We start from the raw sequence: 23,244 nt of genomic DNA, 5'->3' as shown, positions 1-23,244 counted from the left end.
CTAGAAGTCTACACAAGGCAGAACAACCCAATAATCAATATCGAAAAAACAAAGATTATTCAATTTGGGAAATATAACAAGAAGCCACAAGCATTAAGCAGGTCTATTGACTCAAAGAAATTGGATTGTGTATCCAACATTAAAAGAGAAAACCAGGATCTTGTCTAAGCAGGCAGTAATATTATAACGAGGATTCTGCAACTACCCAGTACAACCAGTAATTGAATTCTATGGAGCGAAAGTGGTCCCCATCATAACCTACGGATCAGAGGCAATGTTCCCTATACAGGGGAATCTGTGGCCCTTGCTAGAAGGTAAGTTCTGGAAGCGACTGCTTGGATTACATGGATCTATCGCGATTCATATAATGAGAAGAGAACTGAGTCTCTAAAGGCAACTGTTGAATGGAAGAGACTGTACTTTTTCTGGAAATATGAGAATCCTGAGTCTATGGCAAGTCATGGAGCCATCAAAACATGGAGCCATTAAAATTGAAATACCAAATGGAAAAAATAATTTTGCAGGAGTGGTATGGGAGAAATCATGTAAAACCCTTCTGAGTGACCTTGGGGTGTCAGTTGAAGATCTCCCACTAAACACCAGACAGAATTGAGAAAGATTGTGGGAAAAAGACTGGATCTTCACTGGTCAATTGGCAAATAAATACAAACTGTTTCGACAACTGTCGAAGTAAACCAGAGCATATGGTCGACCGATGCCTTACATTCTGAAATTCCCAGATGCCAGGCTTATGAGATTAAGATTTCATCTATCCCCCACAATGGAGGTCTTAGGGGTGAGATCTAAGGGGAGTAGTACAAAGCCTGTGTGTAGGTTTTGTAGAATAATAGACTCAGTGGAGACCTTACAACACTTGTTCACTCTCTGTCCTGGCCTCACAGAAATGAGATCTAAGTACTTTGCTAAATCGGTGCAATCTACATCATCTTTCTCTGTTGAGTGGTGGTCTATGGTTCTCAGAGGCGACCGCGTGGGTCTTACAATCGCAGCGCTAAACTTTCTAAATGAATATTTGAGTTTGGAAGATGTTGCGCACCACACCCTTAAAAATCGACTTGACCCATTGAGTCTATAATTCACAGTCCAGATTCCTTTTAAACATTTGTATTATTACACTGAGACTATAGATCGGTCTCTACCCGGGAGAAAAATCTTGGAATAAGACGAGCCATTGTCGTCTTGCTAAAAGTTTTGTTTTAAACTAAAGATGCAATCATAAAAAAAAAATGTCCAACTGTGGGATCCATCAAGACTGCATCCTTTCCCTGTTTTAGCACCTCTTCTGGGGGAACTCATCGCACTGTTTTCTTGAACCTTCCAAATGATGATGATGGTACTCTGATTGCTTTCAAGCTATGAGATGGCCCCACTCTTGCTTCTTGCCTTTTTCCTATCCCAACTCTATGGGTACTCCCCATAACCTGTTTCTAGCAGCCCAGAACTGTGGAATTATCTTTGATGACATGCTTCCCAGCAGCTAGGAACAGGTGCTTATATTTGATGGTGTGCATTTCTTCACCCTGCACATCCAAGAGAAATCCAAGAAATCACCCTTCCAACTGCACTTACCCAAGTGCATCCATCCATTCCTGAATTTTCCTCATAAGATAGAAGTGACAAAGGCTTTGGTTCTCTCCAGGATAGGTGGCTAGATGACTGCAACAGTCTGTACCTTGGTCTTTCCAAAAGTGTTCTCCACCAGTTGCAGGTCATTCAAAACAGGTTCCATGTTATATTCCTCCATACAATTTTTGCCAAAGCCTGCTTTTGCTCTGTGGAGATGCAGCATTTATCCCTGCCGCATGCTTCTCGCTGATCTGTCACCTTGGTGGGACCCTGGGAGACACCCCCACCAACCACTCCCGTCATGCCACCACTCGATCGGAATGCAGCAGGGGACAACCACCACAAGCTCTGTTGCACCGCCCAACTTAGAATTTGGGGGATACACCTGGAACCTCTAGCCGCCCAGCATCAACCCCAATCATTGCCCGCTTTAACCCCCAATTCCTATTACCTCGCCAGCCCTGTTGTAGCACTCCAGAAAAGTCACAGTTGGCAAAGGCTGCCTGTTGGGAATACATTTCTAGGAAAGCAGGGTCAAACGCCAAAGACGGGAGAATGAAAATTTATCCTTGAGCTAGGACCAGAGACCACATTACACTTGCCTTAAAACTGCTTCACTGGCTCCCAAGTAGGTACCCGGATCACCTTCAAAGCACTTTACTTTGTCTACTGGACCAATTGGGAAAAGGGTCCTGGATACCTCCAACACAAGCTGATTAAGTATTGCCTTCTCAGTCTCTAAGATCTTCCTCTTTCAGACCTGCGGCCATCTGGCCACCAAAGTGAAATAACTTTGGTGGCAGGACTCTATGTGAAGGTGGGGCGTGACTCTGCAACATTTCAATGGTCTCAAAAAGCTTCACTTGAAAATAGTTTTTTATCCCTAATTCTTTTCGACCTGACAAGGTTGGCCTACTCTCTGGGGCTTATCTAGTCACTCCTCTCCACTCTGTACGAGTCGATGGATAGGATGTTTGCACTTTGCCCGTGTTGGCCTCTTTTCTTGCTGTCTTGCTCCTGTCTGCACTCCCACTATGCCCCATCCTTAAAGCATTTGACCATATACCGTTCACCGGCACTTACCTGATCTGAATGTTCCAAGGCTGTGAAGATCAATTCAACTCCCTTCCCCCTTTCCTCTTGCAGTGCTACGAAGTGGCAGCATTCTAGTGATTTATAGATCACCAATAATTAAATACCATATTGACAAAGCAAAACTCGGGTTGGTATTATTATCAGTAGTAGTAGTGATAGTATTATTATTTTTATTGATCCGATTGTCTAACTAAAAACAACACTGTGGAATTTGAATTGTCCCTTGGTGCCTAATAATGTATTATTATTATTATTATTATTAGCTACCACAGTCGTATGCTTTTTAATTAACTTCGAAAGCATGAAAGGCCAATTACACAAACAGCTCTCTAGTAGTCACTCGTATGCCTGCGCTATCGTACTTTTGAGGTACATTTGTATGCAAAAACAGTCAAGTACTTTTGAGTTATGGCTGTGTCAGTGTACCTGGGGCACTCAGTGGCAGTTTGATTGTCCATTTCAAAACTATTCTCCTTTGGTTCTAAGTGCTTACCTTCACTCATACAGTTTATGACCGCATCTTAAGGGTGACAAGATATAAGGCAGTCTGCAAGTCTTAAAAATGTATACAGATTTCAATGGAAAAAACTGATGGAGAGAATTATTAGCTGTTTTTTTAATCGGATATGATAATCCAGTTTTCATTTGCTTGTGCCATGAATGGTAAGGGTTGAGGTAGTCTGACTGCTTGTACGCTTTGGATCGAGACAAAGGAGACTTGTACGTGGATTTGATTGGTTGTGGATGGTAAAGGCATTCCCGCATCTCCTTGTCAGGCATTTTGAGTGTCAGGGAGTGAGTCAAATCATATTTGTTCTCGCGTCTTTTTAATATGCAACTGATCCATTCATTGGTTTTAGATATTGATAGTTCTTATTGGATGCTGGCATTTGCAAAAATAGAACGTATTAACCTAACAAAAATTGCTTTTCTTGAATTTTGCTATTTTCTGTGAAGCTTGAGCTGTACCACACAGTGATGTTTCGAAACTACCAAAGAAAGAACGACATGGATGATCCCCCGCCATTCGATTATGGGTCCGGGGATGAGGAAAGCAAATGTGAGAAGCGTAAAAGCAAAGACCCTGAATATGCAAAGATGGAGGAGCAATATTATCGCTATGGCATCAAACCTGAATGGATGATGATTCACAGGATAATGAACCACAGGTAAGACATTCAGAGAAAACTGCAGTGTCCTACTGCTTTTTAACAGCATTAAATGATATCTCTGTGTTGTTAATGTATTTTGGGGCACCATTCATGGAATTTATTGCACGGTTCAAAGTGACTTTGCACTGCTGAAAAGTGACTTTGCACTGCCGACACAAACCCTGATTCATGGAATGGTGCAAAGTGTATTTTTGCAGTGCAAAGTAAGTGCAAAGTCGTTTTTGCTTTGCACTTACTTTGCACTGCAAAAATACACTTTGCATAGTTACATGAATCGGAGTTTGTCTTGGCAGTGTAAAGTCACTTTTCCGCAGTGAAAAGTCACTTTTAACCGTGCAAAAAAATCCATGAATCGGGCCCATATGTGTCAATAGATGTATACATGTATGTTTGGGTGAACAAGCTTTCATGAGCAATGTTGTCTATTTGGTTCGATGAAATTAAATGAAAACATGGTTATAATATTGTATGTCAAGCAACTATATTTGCGGTAAAAAGAAATTGTTTGCATATTACATTTTCCTGGATACCTCTTACTGCCTATCTCAGGCTATGAGGCAATTCTGTGACCCTCACTGTTTGGTATGATTGTGTTCTACATGATAACATAACTTGACACATATACTGCACTTGATTTCTAATTAATATACTGATGTACCAATTTGGTGTTCAAACACATGAATCGGGTAAAGTAATTGACGGGCACGTGGCTAATTGTTGCATGGTTGGTTTATTGATTGGTTAAATTGTGTATTGGTTGGTTGGAGTGTTGGTTGTTTTTTTTTATTGATTGGTTGATCTTTTCGTTTGATTGACTGGTTGTTTTGTTTATTAAGAGAATGGAAGACTGCTTGAAATGTTTCTAGGTTGTTTGGGCAGTCGGTCGGATTCATGATTGCCTTCTGTCATTGCAAAACACAACATTTTTTATAGTATTCATAGAATATTTTAGCACAAGAAATCGATCCTGATTTTCTATGGAAAAAAACGTTTGCTTTTATTCTACATCTACTAGGTTTATTCAGAGTTCATCTTGCTTTTCTTCAAGAAGGAGCAGTTGGGCCCCTGAAATGCACTTGCTTTAGACCATATTGAAGCACATTTCTGCATTGATTACATGAGTCGCTCTTCTTTTTTTTTTTCATCTACATCTTTGTTAACTGAACTTATCCAGCTTGTATGTGCACCCATTTTCCTCTGATGAGCTGAGGAAAGTTGAGGTGCAATATTGTCGTTCCATATAACACATTGGGCCTCATTACGAGTTTGGCGGTAGCCGTGCCCTTATTAAGGGCACCGCTACCGCCAAACTCGCTACCGTCCCCGGCACCCACGAATGGGCCATTACCGGCCCATTAGGAGATGAATGGGCCAGTAATTGTCCATTCGCGGGTGCCGGTATGGCCGGCCTCCCGATCCCCATGGAGGTCGGAAGCATGGTTGCACCGGCACCGTTAATAACGGTGCCGGTGCAATCACGAGTTCTCCTTGCGGGTGCCGGTCTGCACGCCTGGTCAGACCACGCGTGCAGTCCGGCACCCGCAAGCAGAACTCGTAATGTGGTGGAGAGGTAACAATGGCGCCGGTAGCACTATCGGCCCCGTTGTTGGCTTTCCGCCACATTCGTAATGAGGCCCATTGACCTGTAAGTGGTCTTTTCTACCTTTCTTTGTTCTTCTTCCCTTTATTTCTCTTATGAAACCTTCCCTGTCCTATTAAACCCCACTCGATTTTCCAGAATAGTGAACATCTTCACACAGTCTATGAGTGAATCTGTGTCATATGCAAGCCCTTTAGGAATCAACTCAATGTGGATCACTCATAGGCAAACAAGCTAGATACCATTTCATATTATGTCCAATGTTTCTCTCCTGTGTAATTCATATCACTGTTGTTTAGATGAAACTAAAGTTATTCATTAAATAATGTTGGCTGTTAAAAATCAGAAACATAGAGATGAGACTGAAAAGGTGCTTAAGATGCATCCAGATACATTATTTTCAATACTGGCATTCAAATAATCGTCTGGCTCTAGTTTTATTGTATAGAGTACTTAAATGAATAATGATGAAGTCCATAAAAGGTTGTCTTCGTGAAATGTAGTCCTGGACACGACGGCTCGCTGAATATGCATGAGAGAATTTACATATAATGAATTTCAATCGCTATATTCCCATATATTTTCGGTCATTCCGAAACGCTGATCTGATATAAAATCGTAGGTCGTCCACCTACCCAGCTCTAATTAAATGAAATAAGCACTCAACTACAATTGATTACAAAGCACATGCAGTGTGTCTGTTTAAAAAATGAGTGAAAAATATATGTTTTATATTTTTCACATGGATGATCAGTAGGGGAGAGAGTGCCATCATCTTGTGATGAAAGAGCAACACTTAATGTTGTCTGTGAAGCCAAATGTCATTGCTGCATGACCTCAAACATTGAATTATCTCTGGCGTTTGGGGATCTTGCCAGTCAGAACCAATATGTGAATTTTGGGGTGGAGACATGGAGATTTTTTGGCCACCTATTCTATTATTTTCTATGATATTTAAGAGCCTGCACTCAATTAATTATGCTGACTTTCAAATATTCTAGACGTTTGTATACTGCATAATGCTTCCTTATTAATGCTGGAAATAAGCAAATATATTCAAAAAGCATGTCCTGCCAGTATTGGTAACTCAAATATGCAGTTATCACTGTTTATAGTGAGCTAGATGACATAACGACTCAATTAAGTGAGTCTGTGAGTAGTTGATGCACATTTCTGGGCATATGCCTTAAAGGTCTGTGCTGTTTTTAGTAAACGCATTTTATTTTAAAATGCATATGCCTTACATGTATGTGCTGTTTTTATAAAAATACATTTTATTTTACAATTCTTTCATTGTAATGTGTGGTTATTCCCGTTTTCAGAAAAGTGGCTGCCATCTACAGCCCCGGTGTAAATGCCATGATTAATATGCAGCGGTCTGCAGAGCAAGTGAGGAAATGATGTATTCCACGGTGATGTGTTCTATGAATCATTTGGTTATGCATTCCAATAAATCCCTGTCACAACTGTTTCCATGGTAACATGCTGCTGGAGTGCCCATGACCCCTACATGCTGGTATTGAGAAACAGGAAATTGAACAAATGGTTAGAAATCAGAAGTGGGAAATATTTCTGAGGCCAGTGTTAAGAGTCGGGAAAGATCACCTAAAAAAAGAGGGTAGGTTTGATACTTGGTTGAACTTGTGTTTGGGAGCATGATAGATGCATTATTTAATCAGAAGTGAGCTTTAAGTATGTTTTTCCTCTGAAAATCAGAGGTTTCACCATGTGGTAATTCCTCCAGTGGTAAATTCGCCAAAAGTTACAATTTGGTGTTATTTATTTATTTATTAATTACGCACCAGAGCCTGCATGCATCAGGGCGCACACAAACACCAAGGACATGACAAAGTATCGAGGAGGCCTTTTAATTAAACAGAGAGGTCTTGAGGCGTTTCCAGAAGGTGATCAAGTTCCTTTCTTTGCGTAAATCAGCTGATATTTTATTCCTAGCAGTAGCTGCCTGGACAGGAAAGTACGGCCACTCCCCCTCACATGTTTTGCTCTAGGGCAAATTAGGCATATGGTATTGCATGACCAGGTGGATCTAGCGGAAGTATTTTGCACAAGACTAGGTAAGAGGGGGCGGACCAAAAAGATATTTATGTGTAAGGGTATTTACCTTGAAGCAAATTCTAGATGCTACAGGCAGACAATGAAGTTCCTTCCTAAAGGCAGAAGAACAAGTTGCTTACCTGTGGTAACGTTCGTTCAACTGGATGTTCCTCCCACGTATTCCTCATTTTTGATACTCCAAGGCTGCTTGCAGCTTGCTTCGGAAAATTCATTTCATAGACTCGGGTGCTCTGCGATGTCGAGTCATGGCCCTTGACGGCCTCTGTCCGGTCCTCAGCCGTGATGTTGACGCTGGTTAAAGCACGCACGGCGACTGTTGCCTCCGTGCTTGTTTTTTTTCCTCTTCTGGATGCTTTGCCATAGATGGAGACAAATCTGACTTTACGTGAAAGGAAGGTCTAACAACACAGAAATTCTTGGCAAGCAAGAGGGTAAGGATGGGAGGGAGATGAGAAATATGTGGGAGGAACATCCAGTTGAAAGAACGTTACCATTGGTAAATAACTTGTTCTTGGAATGGATTGTGTCCTCCCACGTATACCTCATCTTTGATGCACTCTCATAGCAGTTTGCATGAGGAGGTGGGTGCTAAGAATCTCTATTTATTGATGCTGTGGAAAACAGCCTTGACAAATTTACCCTTCTCCCCGGCATAGATTCTAGGCAATAGAATCTGCTGAAGGTATGAAGGAACGCCCAAGTAGCCACTTGGCAGATGTCCTGCACCGGCACCCTTCTTTCCAGAGCTGAAGAAGCAGCCACTCAACTAGTGCAATGTGCCGTCAAGCCATTGGTCGAGGTATTCCCTGCTAGAGAGTAGCATTCAGTAATGCACAGAACTATTCATCACATAATGGTTTGCTTTGTTACAGCCAAACCTAATCTATGTCCTGCATACCCCACAAAAAGTTGGCTATCTTGTCTAACCTTTGTCATCCATGAAATGTAATAACGTAACGCCCTTCTTGGGTGTAGCCGGTGAAGCCTCTCTGCCTATTTGGAAGGATGAGAGGGTGGATACAAATTCGGTACGACTATTTTCTGTGCCAGGTGGAACTACAACACCACTTTAGGGAGAAAATGGGGCCTGCAGTTCACACACCGTGTGGGCAACAAGAAAGCCGTCTTGAGAGTTAGCATCCTAAAGGGGCATGGATATAAGGGCTCAAAGGAGCTCCCATGAGCTGCTTTAACGCTAGGTTCAAATCCCATGCTGGTACGATGAACGGAATCAGCAGAAACAGGTCTTTCAGACCTTTTAAGGATTGTATCACAATCGGCACCTTAAAGTAAGAACCCTCATCTGGTGATCTCTTCAAGATTGAGAGTGCCGCTATGTAGCCATTGATTGTAGTTACTTGCAGCCCTGAATGGGCTAAATAAAGTAAAAAAGAAAGAACAGTAGAAACTTTACACGCAAAAGGATCACATTTCTTCTCCCTGCACCAGCTGTGAAATGTGTTCCAAAGGTAGCGGTATAGGGATTTTGTTGCTGGTCTTCTAGCCAAAAGCAACATCTCCATCACATCTTCCGGAAAGGTCCCAATCTTTGTATTTCACCCTCTCAGAAAACAGGCATGAATCTTCAGAGTGCTGATTTCTGGATGAAGAAGGAGATCCCCGCTCTCTTGCGAGAGCAAGTCCTCTCTCTGGGGAAGACGAATTAGAGGGCAGATGGCCATTTCTAGAAGGTACAGGTACCACATTGTCCTGGCCCAGTCCTGCGCAATCAGGATCATGGATTTGCTGAACTTCCTTAACCTCCAGATGACATGAGGAATGACAGGGACTGGTGGGAACACATACAAGAGTGGAAAATCCCAATCCACCACAAACGCATCACCTAGTGCTCCTCTTTGAGGAAATTCCCTGGACCAGAACTGCTCACACTTCCAATTAATACTGGTCGCAAGCAAATCCACTTGAGGAGTACCCCAAAGGGCAAAGATCTCTAGAAGGACTTCCTGAGATAACTCCCACTCGTGGGAGATCGTCCCCTGCCTGCTAAGAGAATCCGCTGCTTAGTTTTCTTCTCCGGCTAGATGAACTGCCAAAAGAGAGATTCCTTCTCTTAGTGCCCAGAAGCAGAGCTGCATTGTCTCTCTGCACAGGCACTGCACACCCCCTCTCTTGCTGAGAATGTGCATTGCCACTGTAGTGTCCATCATTATCAGGACATTTCTTCCCTGTATCAAGGGTGGAAATGCCATCAGCGCTAGTCTGATTGCCCTCAGCTCTAAAAGGTTGATGTGAAGCCTGTACTCTGACTGAGACCAGTGACCGCTGAATTAAAAATCTTTCATATGCACTCGTCATCATGAAAGGGAGGCATCTGTTACAATTGTCATCTCTGGCCATGGTTGTCAAAGGGGTTCCCCTCGCATTTTATTCTTTTGGCAGGCCCACCATAGGAGATCCTGGCGACCTTTCTCGGGACCTGAATGAGGTCTGTCATTCTGCTGGAGAATTGATACCACTGGGATCTAGGAGCCCACTGGAGGGATCTCATTCTCAGATGGGCTTCTGGAATCAGGGAGTCTGGGCAACCTTAGAAAGTTGAAGGCCGGAAGATGTTGGGCACTCTCGAATTTCTGGACCATCTGTGAGAAATGTTCAGCCCGCAACTCGGGTGGCCAGGCTTTTCCCGAGGATGAATCCATGACTGCTCCAATAAACTGAAGTTTCTGAGATGGCATCAATTGGGACTTCTTAAAGTTCAGGGATAAACCCAGCTCATGGAGGAAGTGGCAGGTGTGACTGAGGTGAGGTGAAGCTCTGATCAACCAGTTGTCCAGGTGGGGGTAGATGTGAATCCCCTGTCTCCTTAGGCTTGCTGCCACTACTGCCATAAGCTTGATGAAAACCCTTGGGGTGCAGGTGAGCCTGGTTTCTCTCCGATGCAGGTACCAATTCTATTGCATCTTTCTACAACAGGATGAGAATTTCCTGTTGGGGGAGCAGATCTGGATCCAACTAAGATCAGTCTCTTGGGGGACAATCCGGGGGCTTTTTTATGAATGGAAGGCAGTCACCGTAGGCCACCGTTTGCAGCACCCCTGGATCCGAGTTTATGCCCCGCCAACTCTGAAGATGCAGTAACACTCTAGCTCCTACCACAGACGTGTTAGTGAGGGTCAGGAGTCAAAGAGGTTTTGCTAACCCAGCCGCACCTAAGGGCAAATCGGAAGGAGCTGTGCATGGAGTTATATCCCCTCTACATCTGAACCCACGTGGAGTCCTCCTCTGACCTCTCAGAGAGTATTGTCCTCTCCCCCTTGAAACGAAGAGTAGAAACAAAAAAGATGTCCTCTCCATCCCTGAAGGTTGTGAAGGTTGTATTGATGCCCAAAGAGATTTTGCTGCTGCTCTAGAAGCATGCAGCTTCTCCAAGCTGCTATTAGCCTTTTTCCTGAACAAAATACTTTTGGGCACGAGTAGGGAACTCCCAACATACCGGAGGAGCTCATTTCAGAGGAGACCAGGATGAAAAATCTTGTTCAAACTTTGAAAGAGGTCAGCAGTTGGGAAAGTTCCCGTCGAGGACCATGACTCAAAACCGCACAGCGCCCAAGTCTATGAAAAAAACATTCCAAAGCAGGTCACAAGCAGAGTTGGAGTATCAAAGATCAGGAATACGTGGGTGGACACAATCCATTTGAAATGTGCTCTCTTCTTAGCATGTTCTTAACAATACAAACTGTGTAGTTCTTTAATGTCTGGAGTTTCTGAATGCAGTTTTACTGGCCCGAGCACATTGTAATAGTTCCGTCTGGGCATTATAGTTGCCCTCTCCAGAGTTTCACAGTTATTCGAGGATACGTAAGGTTTAACCAACCTCAATAATATCAGATGGTATTGTGACTTTCTTATTGTGCTGTCAACCTGGGTGTCAGCACCTAGAAAAGACTCAAAGATGACACCAAGAGTTTTAACTCTGTCCAGCACATTGATGCAATCATTCTCGATATGGAAACTTGGATATTTAAGATCCAATTTAGACCTTGCTTGCGTTGACCCAAAGATCACAAGTTCACTTTTTGCACTGTTTAGACAAAACCAGTTTGCTGACATCCAACATTGTATGGTCTTAGAGATGTTCGAGATCTTGTTAGTGTCACTGGTGTAATCACTGGTCAATTCAATCAGAAACTGTATGTCAGCAGCGTTCTTTGTAAATTGGGTTCCCACATTCTCAAATAAATCACAGAGGGGTCGAATATAAACATTGAAGAGGGCTGGTTAAAGGCACGCGTCCTGTGGTACTCCGCAGAAAATTGGTGCTGGGTCAGAAGTCGCATGATCTCAGTAGATTTTAGAATTTCTATTGGTGAGAAAGCACCCGATCCATTTAATGCCTCTCTGAGACAGCCTTCTAGATTAGAAAGAGTTCTCGGGAGCCTTTCGTGGTCGAGAAGATCAAAGGCTGCTGATAGATGGGGTAATATCAGCAGCCCAGTCTTACTCCTACCAATGACACCCACAATCTGGGTCTGAAGATCTAACAAGTCACTCTCAGTGCCGTTGTTGGATCGGAACCCCGACTGCCTAGGGTGCAGAATATTAGAATATCGGAATATCAGACTAGTCCAGTTGCTCCTGAAATTGTATTGTGGACATTTTTTCCACGATTACTAATAAAAAAGGGAGATTGGGCCACATTATAAATTTGGTGTTGGATGAGAAAAGTGGAGGTAATTCCATTACTGCCACTTTTCCTGCAATCCATCACAATCTACTTTTCAATTTAATCCAATCTCTGTGTCTGAGATGGAGAGCATCCTCAATTAAATTCATCCTATGACTAGTCCTGGAGATATATTTCCATCCAAAAGTATTCTCGGTAATATTAAATAATTCGCCCCTTTTCTCTCACGGTTCACCAATGCGACCTTGCACCACAACATTGTTCCAAACTCTGTAAAAAACGTGGTGGTAACTCCCTTGTTAGAAAAACCTGGACAGGACCTGAAAGTATTCAGCAATTTGAGACCGATCCCTATTGGGCCTCATTAAGAGTTTGATGGTCTCACACTGGTATACCACCAAATGGAATTACCATTCCCGCCACTTGATCTGCTGGAATTACCGGCGGATTACAAGTGGTGGTATTAATGGTAAATCCCCATTCCATGGAGTCCCATTGGACTTCATGGGGGGATTGCCTGTATTCCTGGCACCAGTGATACCGGTGCCAGTTATACCAGCAGTTTTTTTCCTGAGTTACCTCCAGCTCTTGGCTGTAGGTAAATCAAGCCCCCCCGCTGGCAAACTTGTAGTATGCCAGTCTGGAAATGTGCCGGTAAATGGAATTACCAGTAATCAGGCCCACTCCCCAATTTACTGGTGAAGAAGCTACGCCTCAGCCTGCTCTCTAGAAAGCAGTAGGATGATCAGTACTTTGCACTGTCTAAAAGCTCACTGGTGTCATTTTGGGCCTGATTCACAAAGACTTTCACGAGAGCCTATCGGGAGATTCCCCATGAGCATCTTTTAGTTGCTTCTGCTATCTTACACATGCATAAAAAATCAGAAATCGGGAAAAAAAGAGATACCTGGAACATCTTTGAGATTCTCAACCCCAAATATGATTCACAAAGATTTACTCAACTGCATCTCAGGGAAACATTCTGCAGCACTTCTTTAGTTCATTCCTTACTCATTACAACCTGTAGACCCATCTCCTTGTTGGATGTCCCCGGGAAGATTTTTTGCCGTATAATATTACGACAACTGAATGATTGGTCCAGCACTCATCATAAGAGAGATCCTTTTCAATCTGGATTTGTTAGCGGGCTTGGTACTCTACCCAACATGATTGCCATAAACATGCTCAAATCTAAGTATGCTGTCCAGAAACAATCTTTGTATTTTGCATTCATTGATTTTCGGACAGCTTTTGATTCAATAGATTGTGGTCTATTATTTCATAAACTAAAATTATTTGGCTGTCCTGCCTCGCTGTTAGAATTGATAATCCAGTTGCACTCAGACACTACTATGCAGGTACGTCTGTCCCTGGAGGGTCTTTTGTCTTCATCAATCAGCACTTATTTAGGCCTTAAACAAGGCTGTATTATGGCTTCTATTTTGTTTAATTTTTTCATTTTGGATATGGGCAAATCCTTTCTTCAAGTTGTCTCTGATGCCCCTGAACCGGGTGGTCAGCGGATATCATGGTTGCAGTACGCTGACAATCTAGTTCTGATATCACAAACTCCAAGCGGACTACAAAATCTATTGTCTGCTTTGGCCACATATGTAGAAGTGAACCGCTTGGTAGTAAACTTGAAAAAATCTCAAATATTAGTTTGCAAAAATTCAGGTAAAAATAAAATCGACAATTACATCTGGTATCTTCAAAATGATCCCTTGAAAACAGTATCTGAATACAAATACCTAGGGCTCACAGTACAGAACACTGTTATTGACCATATCTAAATTAACAAGTTTGGTTTCACGAGCGAGGATATTGTTATATAAATTTGGAACGTTTACCTTGAAACATCTACTTCTTTTTTATGAACAAAAGTTAATCCCTTTTTGCTCTATGGAATTGAATCCAGACTATATAGCAATGATGAAATATCGAATAAATTGGAAGCTGGCTTTTGGAAAAGGGTATTACATCTCCCCAATTGCACTCCTATGCCAATTTTGCGATTTGACCTGGGCCTGTGTTCTCTGGCTAGTAGAGTGAAGGGGCGCTTGTGTTCCTTTTTTCGAAAGTGTCTGCTGGGTTTGGAAAACAATAACATCTTAAGCTCTGTGGCTCACTATCTGTCCTTGTCAAATCATAATTTTCCCCTAACATGGCGTAAATGTGTATTGAATACTCTGGTTGAAGCCGACATAACGGTAATGCTCCTAATCGAAAACCCTACGCGAGCCATGACCAACTTCTATCAATGGGATTGGATAAAAAACAGAGAAATCTGCTTAAAATACAAAGACTTTACTAATAGCAATTTCGGCAATAAAAAACTAGATCAAATACCAGGCTATTTACTGAAATGTCCTTCTCCGACCAAAGAAAAAACATTTTTATGCCTTAGGTTGAACTTATGGATGACCAGAGAAGTTCTTGTAAGGAGAAATGTTATACCATCTAATATGAACTATTGTCGTTATTGTAAGATTGTTTCTGAAAAGAAGACGCTTCAACATCTTGTGATATCTTGTGGCAAATTGAATGAACAACGTGTCAGATTCTTTTCAAAATTGCTAAATCTGAATAATGAACTAGATGAAACACAGATTTGGAGTTTATTATTCTCGAACACAAAATTTTCTGTGATAAAAGCGCTAGTGCAATTCTTGGAATTTATTCTACCAATCGAAATTAAGTTGTAAGTGTACGACAGAATCTAACCAGGAAATGCAGAAGCTTAACGCGGAAAACGAGAAATTTTATTGTGTGAAATAATGTTTTTTTCTGTTCTTTTCTGTTTTAACTTTGCATAATTTGTGGAAACTCAAATTTTTTATATTTGTGTTCACTGTATGGTATATCAATGTAGAAATTGAAATGTGTAATAATTGTTTTGACTTTTTTTTGCAAAGTTGATTTAATCAGCTATATCAAAATAAAAAAATAAAAAAAATAAAAAAATAAAAAAATTACAACCTGTTTTTCATTGCTGCCTTCCATTGTCTCTCCCTTCCTCCCTCCCTAACTTCCTATTTAGATCCTCCATCCTTCACACATTAATTTCCTTCATGCGTTCCTTCTTTCTGACCTTCCTTTTTTCTCCTCCTTCCTTCACCCTTCTTTTCTTACACCCTTCTTCTCTTCCTTCCTTCCTTTCTCCCTTCCATCCTCCCCCTCTTTATCCTTCTTGTTTCCTAACTTCTTTCCTTCCTTCATTCCGTCCTTCCTACCTTCCAAAATGATTTTCTAAGCTCCGTGTTTCTTCCTTATTCCCTGCGTGCTTCCCTCAATCTCTCTTTTCCTCGCCTCTCTTCTTTGATTCCTTTCTTTCTCTGTCTATCTCGCCCTTACATCCTCCCAGTTTTCCGCAGGCCTTCATTCTGTCCCTCACTCTCACTCATCCCACCCTTCCTTGCCCCCTGTAATCCCTACATCTATTTCTTACATCCTGCATTGTTTCCGTCCTCCTTTCTTTTCTCCCCTTCCTTCCAGCCTCGCTCCTCATGTTTTCCTTTTTCTATATTTCTGGCCTTCTTTCCTTTCTCCTCGCGCGCAAATCACGCGCAAATTCCTTTTCCACGTCCTTGTTTACTTGCTGTCTCTCTACATGCCTCCCTCATCCCCTCATTTGCTCCCCTTCTTTCCCTCCTTGACATTCTTCTTCACTTCCTCCTTCTTCCCTCCATCCCCTATCCCTTATTTGCCTTCTTGCTCGCCCCCTTCGCACTGCCCCTCCATTCGCTTCCTCCATTTGTACACTACCTGCCTTATTCCCTTCCCATTATTCTCTACTTCTATTATTTACTTCCCGCCTACCTTCATTCCTTCTTTCTTTCCTTCTATCCGCCCTTTCTTCCCCTTCCTTTGTTCCTTCCACCCTCAACGTTCCATTTGATGTGTTTTCGACGACAGCTTTTTGCACGTTTCGCCGCCGTCGTTTTTGGTGATTTCTTTTAATGATATATTTGTTGTGTGTTTTGCGTAGGGAATTGGGAGGTGGTGGGTGGCAGTGTGAGGTGGTGGGGTGGGTGGGGAAGGCGGTTGGGGCGAACCTCTCCATGTTAAAAAAATAAAAAAACCCGTTGAAACGACGGCAGTAAAATGTGCACGTTTCTCCCTTTCTTGTTTCCTTTCCCACCGTGATTGGAACAGTCCATAGACCGCCAGGAATATAGGTCTTAAAGCACCCATACGTTTTCGAACTGAATTCCCCTTTGAACATTTGGATAAAGGATTCGATTATGTTCAGATATAGTTCAAATAAAGTGCTATGAACACGCGTGTTTTTTCATCATACAAGAAGTAAACAATGTTGTTCTGAAGACCGCCATCACGTGACTTCCGCGAATTATGTGAATACAGTCCCTGGTGATAAATAATATTTCACCGAGCAGTCCACGGATTCCTGTTCTGACTGCATAATCGGCCTTCTGTGAACGCAGAGCCGCTATTGATTTCAAATGAAGCGGCTCACTCCTCTCCAATAAACCACTCTCAAATGCCAATACGGGTCTGCCCTGGACATCCACTCACTTTACGAATGATGCCCCTCGCGCTCTGGCAAAGGCCAGCAATATGACATTGCAGTCACTATTGATGATGATAGTCCTCGAGAATATATTGGAGTGTGACGCTCGTGAGAGGGAGAGATGGATGCTGCCAGAGGTCAAGGTTCAGCTTGGAGTCAGAAGGGACAATGTTTCCGTCAAGCATTTTTGGCCGTGAATTTCGTGTTCGTGAGAAAAGGAGTGAAGTCGAGCCGTAAAAAGAAATAGCACACAGTTAAAGTGAAGACCGCCGCTAGAGACACAAAGGTTAACACACAGTCCATCCCCATTCACTCCTTGGCCTCTCTAATGAGACTCACAAGTATGCCACCTTGTGCAGAGAAGGAACATGGCTGACGCCTGAAACTCATGTCGCAAAGGCTATTAAAAGGCCAGTAGCGATTTAAAGCTACATCAGAAATGGCTGGACGATCCACCAAATATTTCAAATAACCTTATGTATGTGGTAATGTCAAACAGACAATCCTATGATACGAAGTGTTGGAGCTGATAATTTTGCCCCCTGGACCTACATGAGCCATGGGCAGAGCAGAACCACAGTCATAGCAGAGGTGGTGACTCTGGTCGGTTGGCAGGAACACATGCACCCATAAGATTTTGCAGCTATTCTGCTAACCTGTGCGGGTACACATAGTGACACGTAAGATGACATCAATGAAGGCAAGGTTTGTTTGCCTGGGTACCGGAACTAGAATTACATGCGAGCTAGACACTAGGCCAGGTCTCATTACTTGTAGTGGAAAGATCCGCTATCACATGGGTAAGCAATGCGCAATCCTACAGGTCTAACATGGTGCCGACCCCCAAGGTCTACGGATGTTCTGTTAGAACGTTCATTGTTAAATGTAACGAACTAAATGCATCACTGAAGTTTATAGTATAAACTCTTTTGTATGTGAGCCCAAGAGCCATCATTTTGGGACAGAGAAATGCTGGCAGTTTCTCTATTTCAGCACAGCTGTTTGGAAATAAAACCTTTCTCTGCCTTTGCTGCGTGGGTTGCTCATTGGCGTTCATTGCAGGTTCCTACCTACGCACGATACTAATCTTTATATTCGCTGTTGCACTTTCTGCAGTGTTTTATTTGTTGTCTGTATAGCATACTTCTGTAATATGTAAAATATGGGAAAGTCATTTCAATTAGTAGCATGATGGTTATAGGTTTTATGGCACAATACTATTTCTAAGTAACTGTATGACATTGTAAAGTCTCAAATGTAATATTGCAATTTAGAAAACAATTTGAACACATACCATCCACCTCTGACAACAGTTTCCTTTTCTACAAGATCACTAACATCGGGTAGAAAGACATTAAAGAAAATTCGAATCCAGTTGCTTGTCTGGAGAAATGGTTCAGCTCAAAATGCACACAATAGGCAAAGTGTGACTAGGTGTTTCCCCTCTAACTCTTTGCCTTCACCCACATGGAGGTGGTCTTCTGTAAAGTGTTCATACGGGGAATGGCGACGAGTGAAGATGCTGGACATAGAAAAGTGCCGATATTTGCATAGAGTTTTTAAAAAAAATAAATAAAAACATCACACAACCCCGGGTACTGCACAAAGCAAACGTTCACTGCACAACATAAAAACACGACCTCAGCGCTGCAAATGCACAACTGCAGCATTGCACACACACTTCCTGAGAAAACTACATACAGCCTCTATCACTTCACGTCACATTGCCACACCATTGCGCACCCCACACGCGCACACACAGACACGCACTCTCTCACCCATCACCGCCTGCACACACTGTCAGCAAGGTGAAGGCATTTATTAGGCATTCACCATTTACCCGCTATTTTGTATTTGTACTTTATTGGTTTAAGGTGGGCAGTGCTTCAGTCAGAAATGCTGCACATAAGATAAATAGCGGTTGGAGCATTGCCAGATAGGGGGAGAGGTTTGGTTTGCATACTTAAGACTGAGATTCCGTGTTGTTGGGTAATAACAATTGGAACATTGAATGGGGACACAGGTACAGAAAAATCAACCTGTGCAGTCATTTAAAGCTAAATGGACATTGCCAAGGAGTTGTAGGGTACAATATTTACAGTATTCCCAGTTATGGCTAAGAGATCAGATGACTCTTTCTAGTGACAGAGTAAGTAATTGTGAACTGCGGGGAATTGGTCAGGTGGACAGTATAGCTGTAGTGGAGACAGGTGTACTTGCAGCTCACAATGAAGCAACTCATGTTATTAAATCACAAATCTTATTAAAACTATGCAACCATATACATTGTGAAATGCAAAAACATTCAGCCTGGTTTGCTAAGATTGAGAAAGAAGTGGCATGTATGGCAGACCAAAGAAATGTGGACAAGGGCGGTATACAAAGATTCCAGGTGTCTAATAGGGGAGAGAATAAAATTACTGCGGAATTAGGCGGCACTGTTGCATGCATTTGTGACCGCTGCCTAGGCTGTAGAGCTCCGCTCCGGCTAAAATCCTTTTGCAGAGAAAATCCTATTTTGGAGTCACCCAGCTGAGAAACTCAGCTTGATTCCTGCGTGGGAAGTGAGGAGGACGACCCGACCAAAGAGGCAGACGGTGCTGTTGCTCCCTGGTCGAGATATCCGTGATGGAAGGGCCGTGCCGAGGAGAGGAATAATGGTAACCGGCATCAGATACTGTGATGAAATCACTATGCCGCGGTGGGCACGATGGCCCTGAGCCACGTGGTGGGAGGAGCCTAAGTGGATACCATATATGCCCTGATGTGAGTTCTCCTCCCTTTCCCACGCTGCTACTCACGGAAAGCGCACCAGCCGTCCCCCAAGACTGGATCTGCCCTGAGCGGGCTCTACAGCAACCTGCAGTGGTACTGTGGTGAATCGGCTGCTACTGGGTAGAGCTATCGCCCTGCTGCCCAGTGAGGGGGTTGTGAGGATGGCCCAGTGTGTTTGCCGTTGTGCAATGCAGAGTGAGGACAACGGTCGCAGATGGCCAGAACACGAAGCTCCTGAACCCGGTGGGTTCCCTCGCTTTCTGGATACGATTTCTCGACTCCAAGGGCAGGGTGAACGATCTCCTGCTGCCAAAACCGAGCCCTATAGTGTGGGGCCCCTCCGCGCCAGCAACCCGCCCAATCATTAGTCTATCTAACACGAGGCCCAGCCGGTTCGGTTGCTCCCTGACTGGTGCGAAATCACCCTGCAGATAGATGCCATTGACTATTGTTTTTCATATGCTGTAGTACGAGCGGAGTGTGGCCCTGCATTAGTTTGATCGCTCCTTACTGGCCTGACACGCAGTGATCCACGCAGAACACCCTGTAAGCTCAGTATTCCAACGCATGACCCCTGCCCAGAACTTGCATTGGTACAGAGGACCGTTATTTTGAAACCCCAACAGCGCATGCTATCCTGGGTAACAGCATTATAGCGATATATGTGTAAGGCCACAGCAAATTACGCTCTACGTGGTGCTATAGATGCCGGGACCCTCTATTGGCCTCACTCAGATGCCCGCTAGTGTGTCGGGCCATAACGCGGACAAATGCTGTTATCCAGCAGTAGGGCGGTGTGCATCACTGTGACTGTTGCATTGGTGGTTGGAGACTATTCCCTCAGTGCTACATGCCAACACTACCCCCACCGTGGAGATGGGAAGTAGCAGCCTACCAGACTGCCATGTGTGATTTTGAATGGGGGAATCCTTTGATAGAGTTGGCCCCTGAGGTTTTGGAGAAACTGCAGCCATAATGTGCACACCTCTTCCGGGGCTGCCCACCCGGATTGTACAAATCACTTGGCATACCACTCGGAACTCTGTCCAGACTGCTTCCTATTCATTGACACATCCTTTTCATATGCAGTCAAAGTTGTTGAGCGTGGGAGACTACAGTCCATTCCTTGATAAACTGCCGTACTAGTCACTCTGGTCTTGATATATCAACGAACGAAGACCTCCAGGAATACCAAACTCTGAAAACAATTTGTAAAGGTCCTGCAGTGGCGCTGGGTGGGGCCATGAAGACTGCGGCTGGCATACTCCAGTGACTGGGCCCTGGATAGAACGCAGGTCACACGCCCGCTTGCCCTACTGTTGATACCACAGAGTCCAATCCGATACCATCGACTCTGGTACTTTTACGGGGCCCCACACCAGAGCAGCGATCCAGTGGTCCAGCGACTCTATATGGGACACTCAATGGTGGCGTGGATAGGCCATCAGAGAGGAAACACTCCCTGTTGGTTCAAGACCTGCACAGACAGTTAAGAAACTCTGCTGGGATGCTCCCTTCTACACAATTGTTCTACAATGCACATTTAACATCTGAGTGCCTTCATAAGTGCCCCTTCCGCCACCTTGCCCATCGTATTGTGTGCTGGATAACACCACCACCCTTACCTCCCGGCAATGACAAAGGGTGCCGGGGACAGGAAAAAGGAAATAGGACCGATAGACTCATTCACGAACAGCCAAAACCCAGCTGCAATGGCGTGAAGACCCTCCAACAATGTCCGCAAACACCTCTAGAGATGACCACCTCCTCGCCACCATGCAAAGCGGGTTCCTTGCAGTCAATGTTAAGCTGGACGATATTGTTACCAGCATTGGGTCTCTGAAGGCTCGCCTCGACAAGGAGAGCACCCGGGTGACAGAAGCCGAGGCCAGGATCCGCACTAATGAAGACTCAATTGGTCAAAACACCCCAGACATCAACAAGTTAAAGGGAGAGATGGCCAAAATGCGCAGCAAGTGTGATGACCTGGAACCCAGGGCCCAGAGGAACAGTATTCGCATTGTGGGCATGGCAGAATCCTCTTGTAAAGGCCCTATCGAAATGCATGTTGAGGCGCTGTTAAAATCCCTCTTCGGTGCTGCATTCTCCTCGGATCACTTCTTTGTGGAAAGAGCCCAACGAACACTGGCCCCCGTGCCTAAGCCCAGTGCCCCTGCCCATACTATTATCGCCAAACTACTCAACTACAGGGACAGAGATCCTGTTCTCAGGCTGCAGAGAGAGATGGGGCCCCTTCATCATGACGGGGACAATATATACATCTATCCGGACTTCCCCGCTGGAGTGCAGGCCCAGAGAAGATCATATGAGCAAGTTAAATGGCAGCTGTGACTGCAATATATTCCGTATGCATTGATCTTCCTGGTGAAGCTACATATACAACACGGTGGCCAAGCACATTTTTTTTTAACATCCTGCTGCAATGGACTATATTGAGGCTTAAACCCTGTTGTCACCACGGGAGCGTGGACCAGACCAGAACAGGCCTCCGCAACCTTAAGTGGACACAAGAGACTCAGTGGACTGATCAATGCTGAGAACAATATCCTTTTTCTGCATTGTAGAATGTAGTGTCTGGGTGACACTGAACTAATACTGATATGTTGTGCTGGATCGGATGCGTCCAGCTATGGCGGTTGTGGGCCGCAACATACGCACCTCCGGAAAGTTCTGCAAGTTTAAAGGGGGATGTCATCATCGTGTTGGGGTTGATGTTGCGGGTGGAGGCAGAGGGCGGGGATTGAGATGTTCTACCCCTGGCACTAGGCAGGGCTTAGTTTAGGTTGTTAAATGGTTGAAAACTGAGGGTTATGTCGCTGCAGAAAGTGCCTAACCTATACATGTATATCAAACATATAATAAATGTAACAGGCATGAATGGCACATGATGGGAGTGCGAACGGTGGGTTAACAGTTAGACTGCTCTCCTGGAATATACGGGGCCTAAACAACCCTGCTAAGGCCAGGAAGGTGGCAGCATATGTATCAAGACATAACCCACAGACACTGATGATCCATGAGACGCACACACTTAAAAATGCAAATGTTGGCTTCAATGCATGCTGGGGACACTTCGATATTACACAGGGTATTCAAAACAATCCAGGGGGGTTTTCACATTAATACATCCACCATTGGGGTTCCGATACCTGAAAAGTATGATCAACATTCTGGGTAGATTTGTGTTGGTGTGAGGGTAGATTGCAAACCGCTCAGTGGTACTGGTTAACACGTATGGTCTGAATGTGGACGACCCGGAGTTCTACAGGACAGTACTGAACATGCTCACTCCACTGGATGACACTCTAGTGTTGTGGGGCAGTGACTTCAAAACCATCCTAGATACAACGCAAGACAGATCTTCCATGGCACCCCGCAAGCTCACAAGGGTGGCCACTACTTCGCAACAAATAATGCTACAGATCCCCCTAATAGATGCTTGGTGCATGCTCGATCCATTGCACAAAAGGTGTACGCACTATTCCTCTGTCCACGATTCTGAATCTCATATAGACTATTGGCTCATTAATTCATCTCTCTCTGATGCGGTGTTAGCATGCAATATTCATCCCCATACTCTCCCAGACCACTCTCCAATCTCCCTTAGCTTGGTACTGAGCGGTCTCCCCCCATGCGCTAAACGTTGGAGGATGCCCCCAGCTGTCCTCAAAAATCCTAATGTGTGCAAATACCTCTAGATAGAACTAGAGGAATTCTTTGAGATTAATGAGGGCACTGTGCG

At 43.9% G+C, this 23,244-nt stretch overlaps 1 protein-coding gene across 8 annotated transcripts in view; it reads left to right on the top strand.

Moving 5' to 3' along the window:
* The window catches only part of CHD5 (chromodomain helicase DNA binding protein 5), a 2,731,226-nt gene that overhangs the window by 854,766 nt on the left and 1,853,216 nt on the right, over positions 1-23,244 (top strand). For all 8 annotated transcript variants that reach the window (XM_069610277.1, XM_069610279.1, XM_069610280.1 and 5 more), the window contains one exon: positions 3,640-3,851. In XM_069610277.1, the coding sequence (XP_069466378.1) occupies positions 3,640-3,851 (212 nt within the window). The remainder of the gene's footprint in view (positions 1-3,639; positions 3,852-23,244) is intronic.

The sequence above is a fragment of the Ambystoma mexicanum genome, chromosome 8 (assembly GCF_040938575.1).
Source record: "Ambystoma mexicanum isolate Mex_15411 chromosome 8, UKY_AmexF1_1, whole genome shotgun sequence".
NCBI lineage: Eukaryota > Metazoa > Chordata > Amphibia > Caudata > Ambystomatidae > Ambystoma > Ambystoma mexicanum.
The sequence above is the reverse complement of the archived record's forward strand: the minus strand, read 5'-3'. Positions and strand labels throughout refer to the sequence as shown.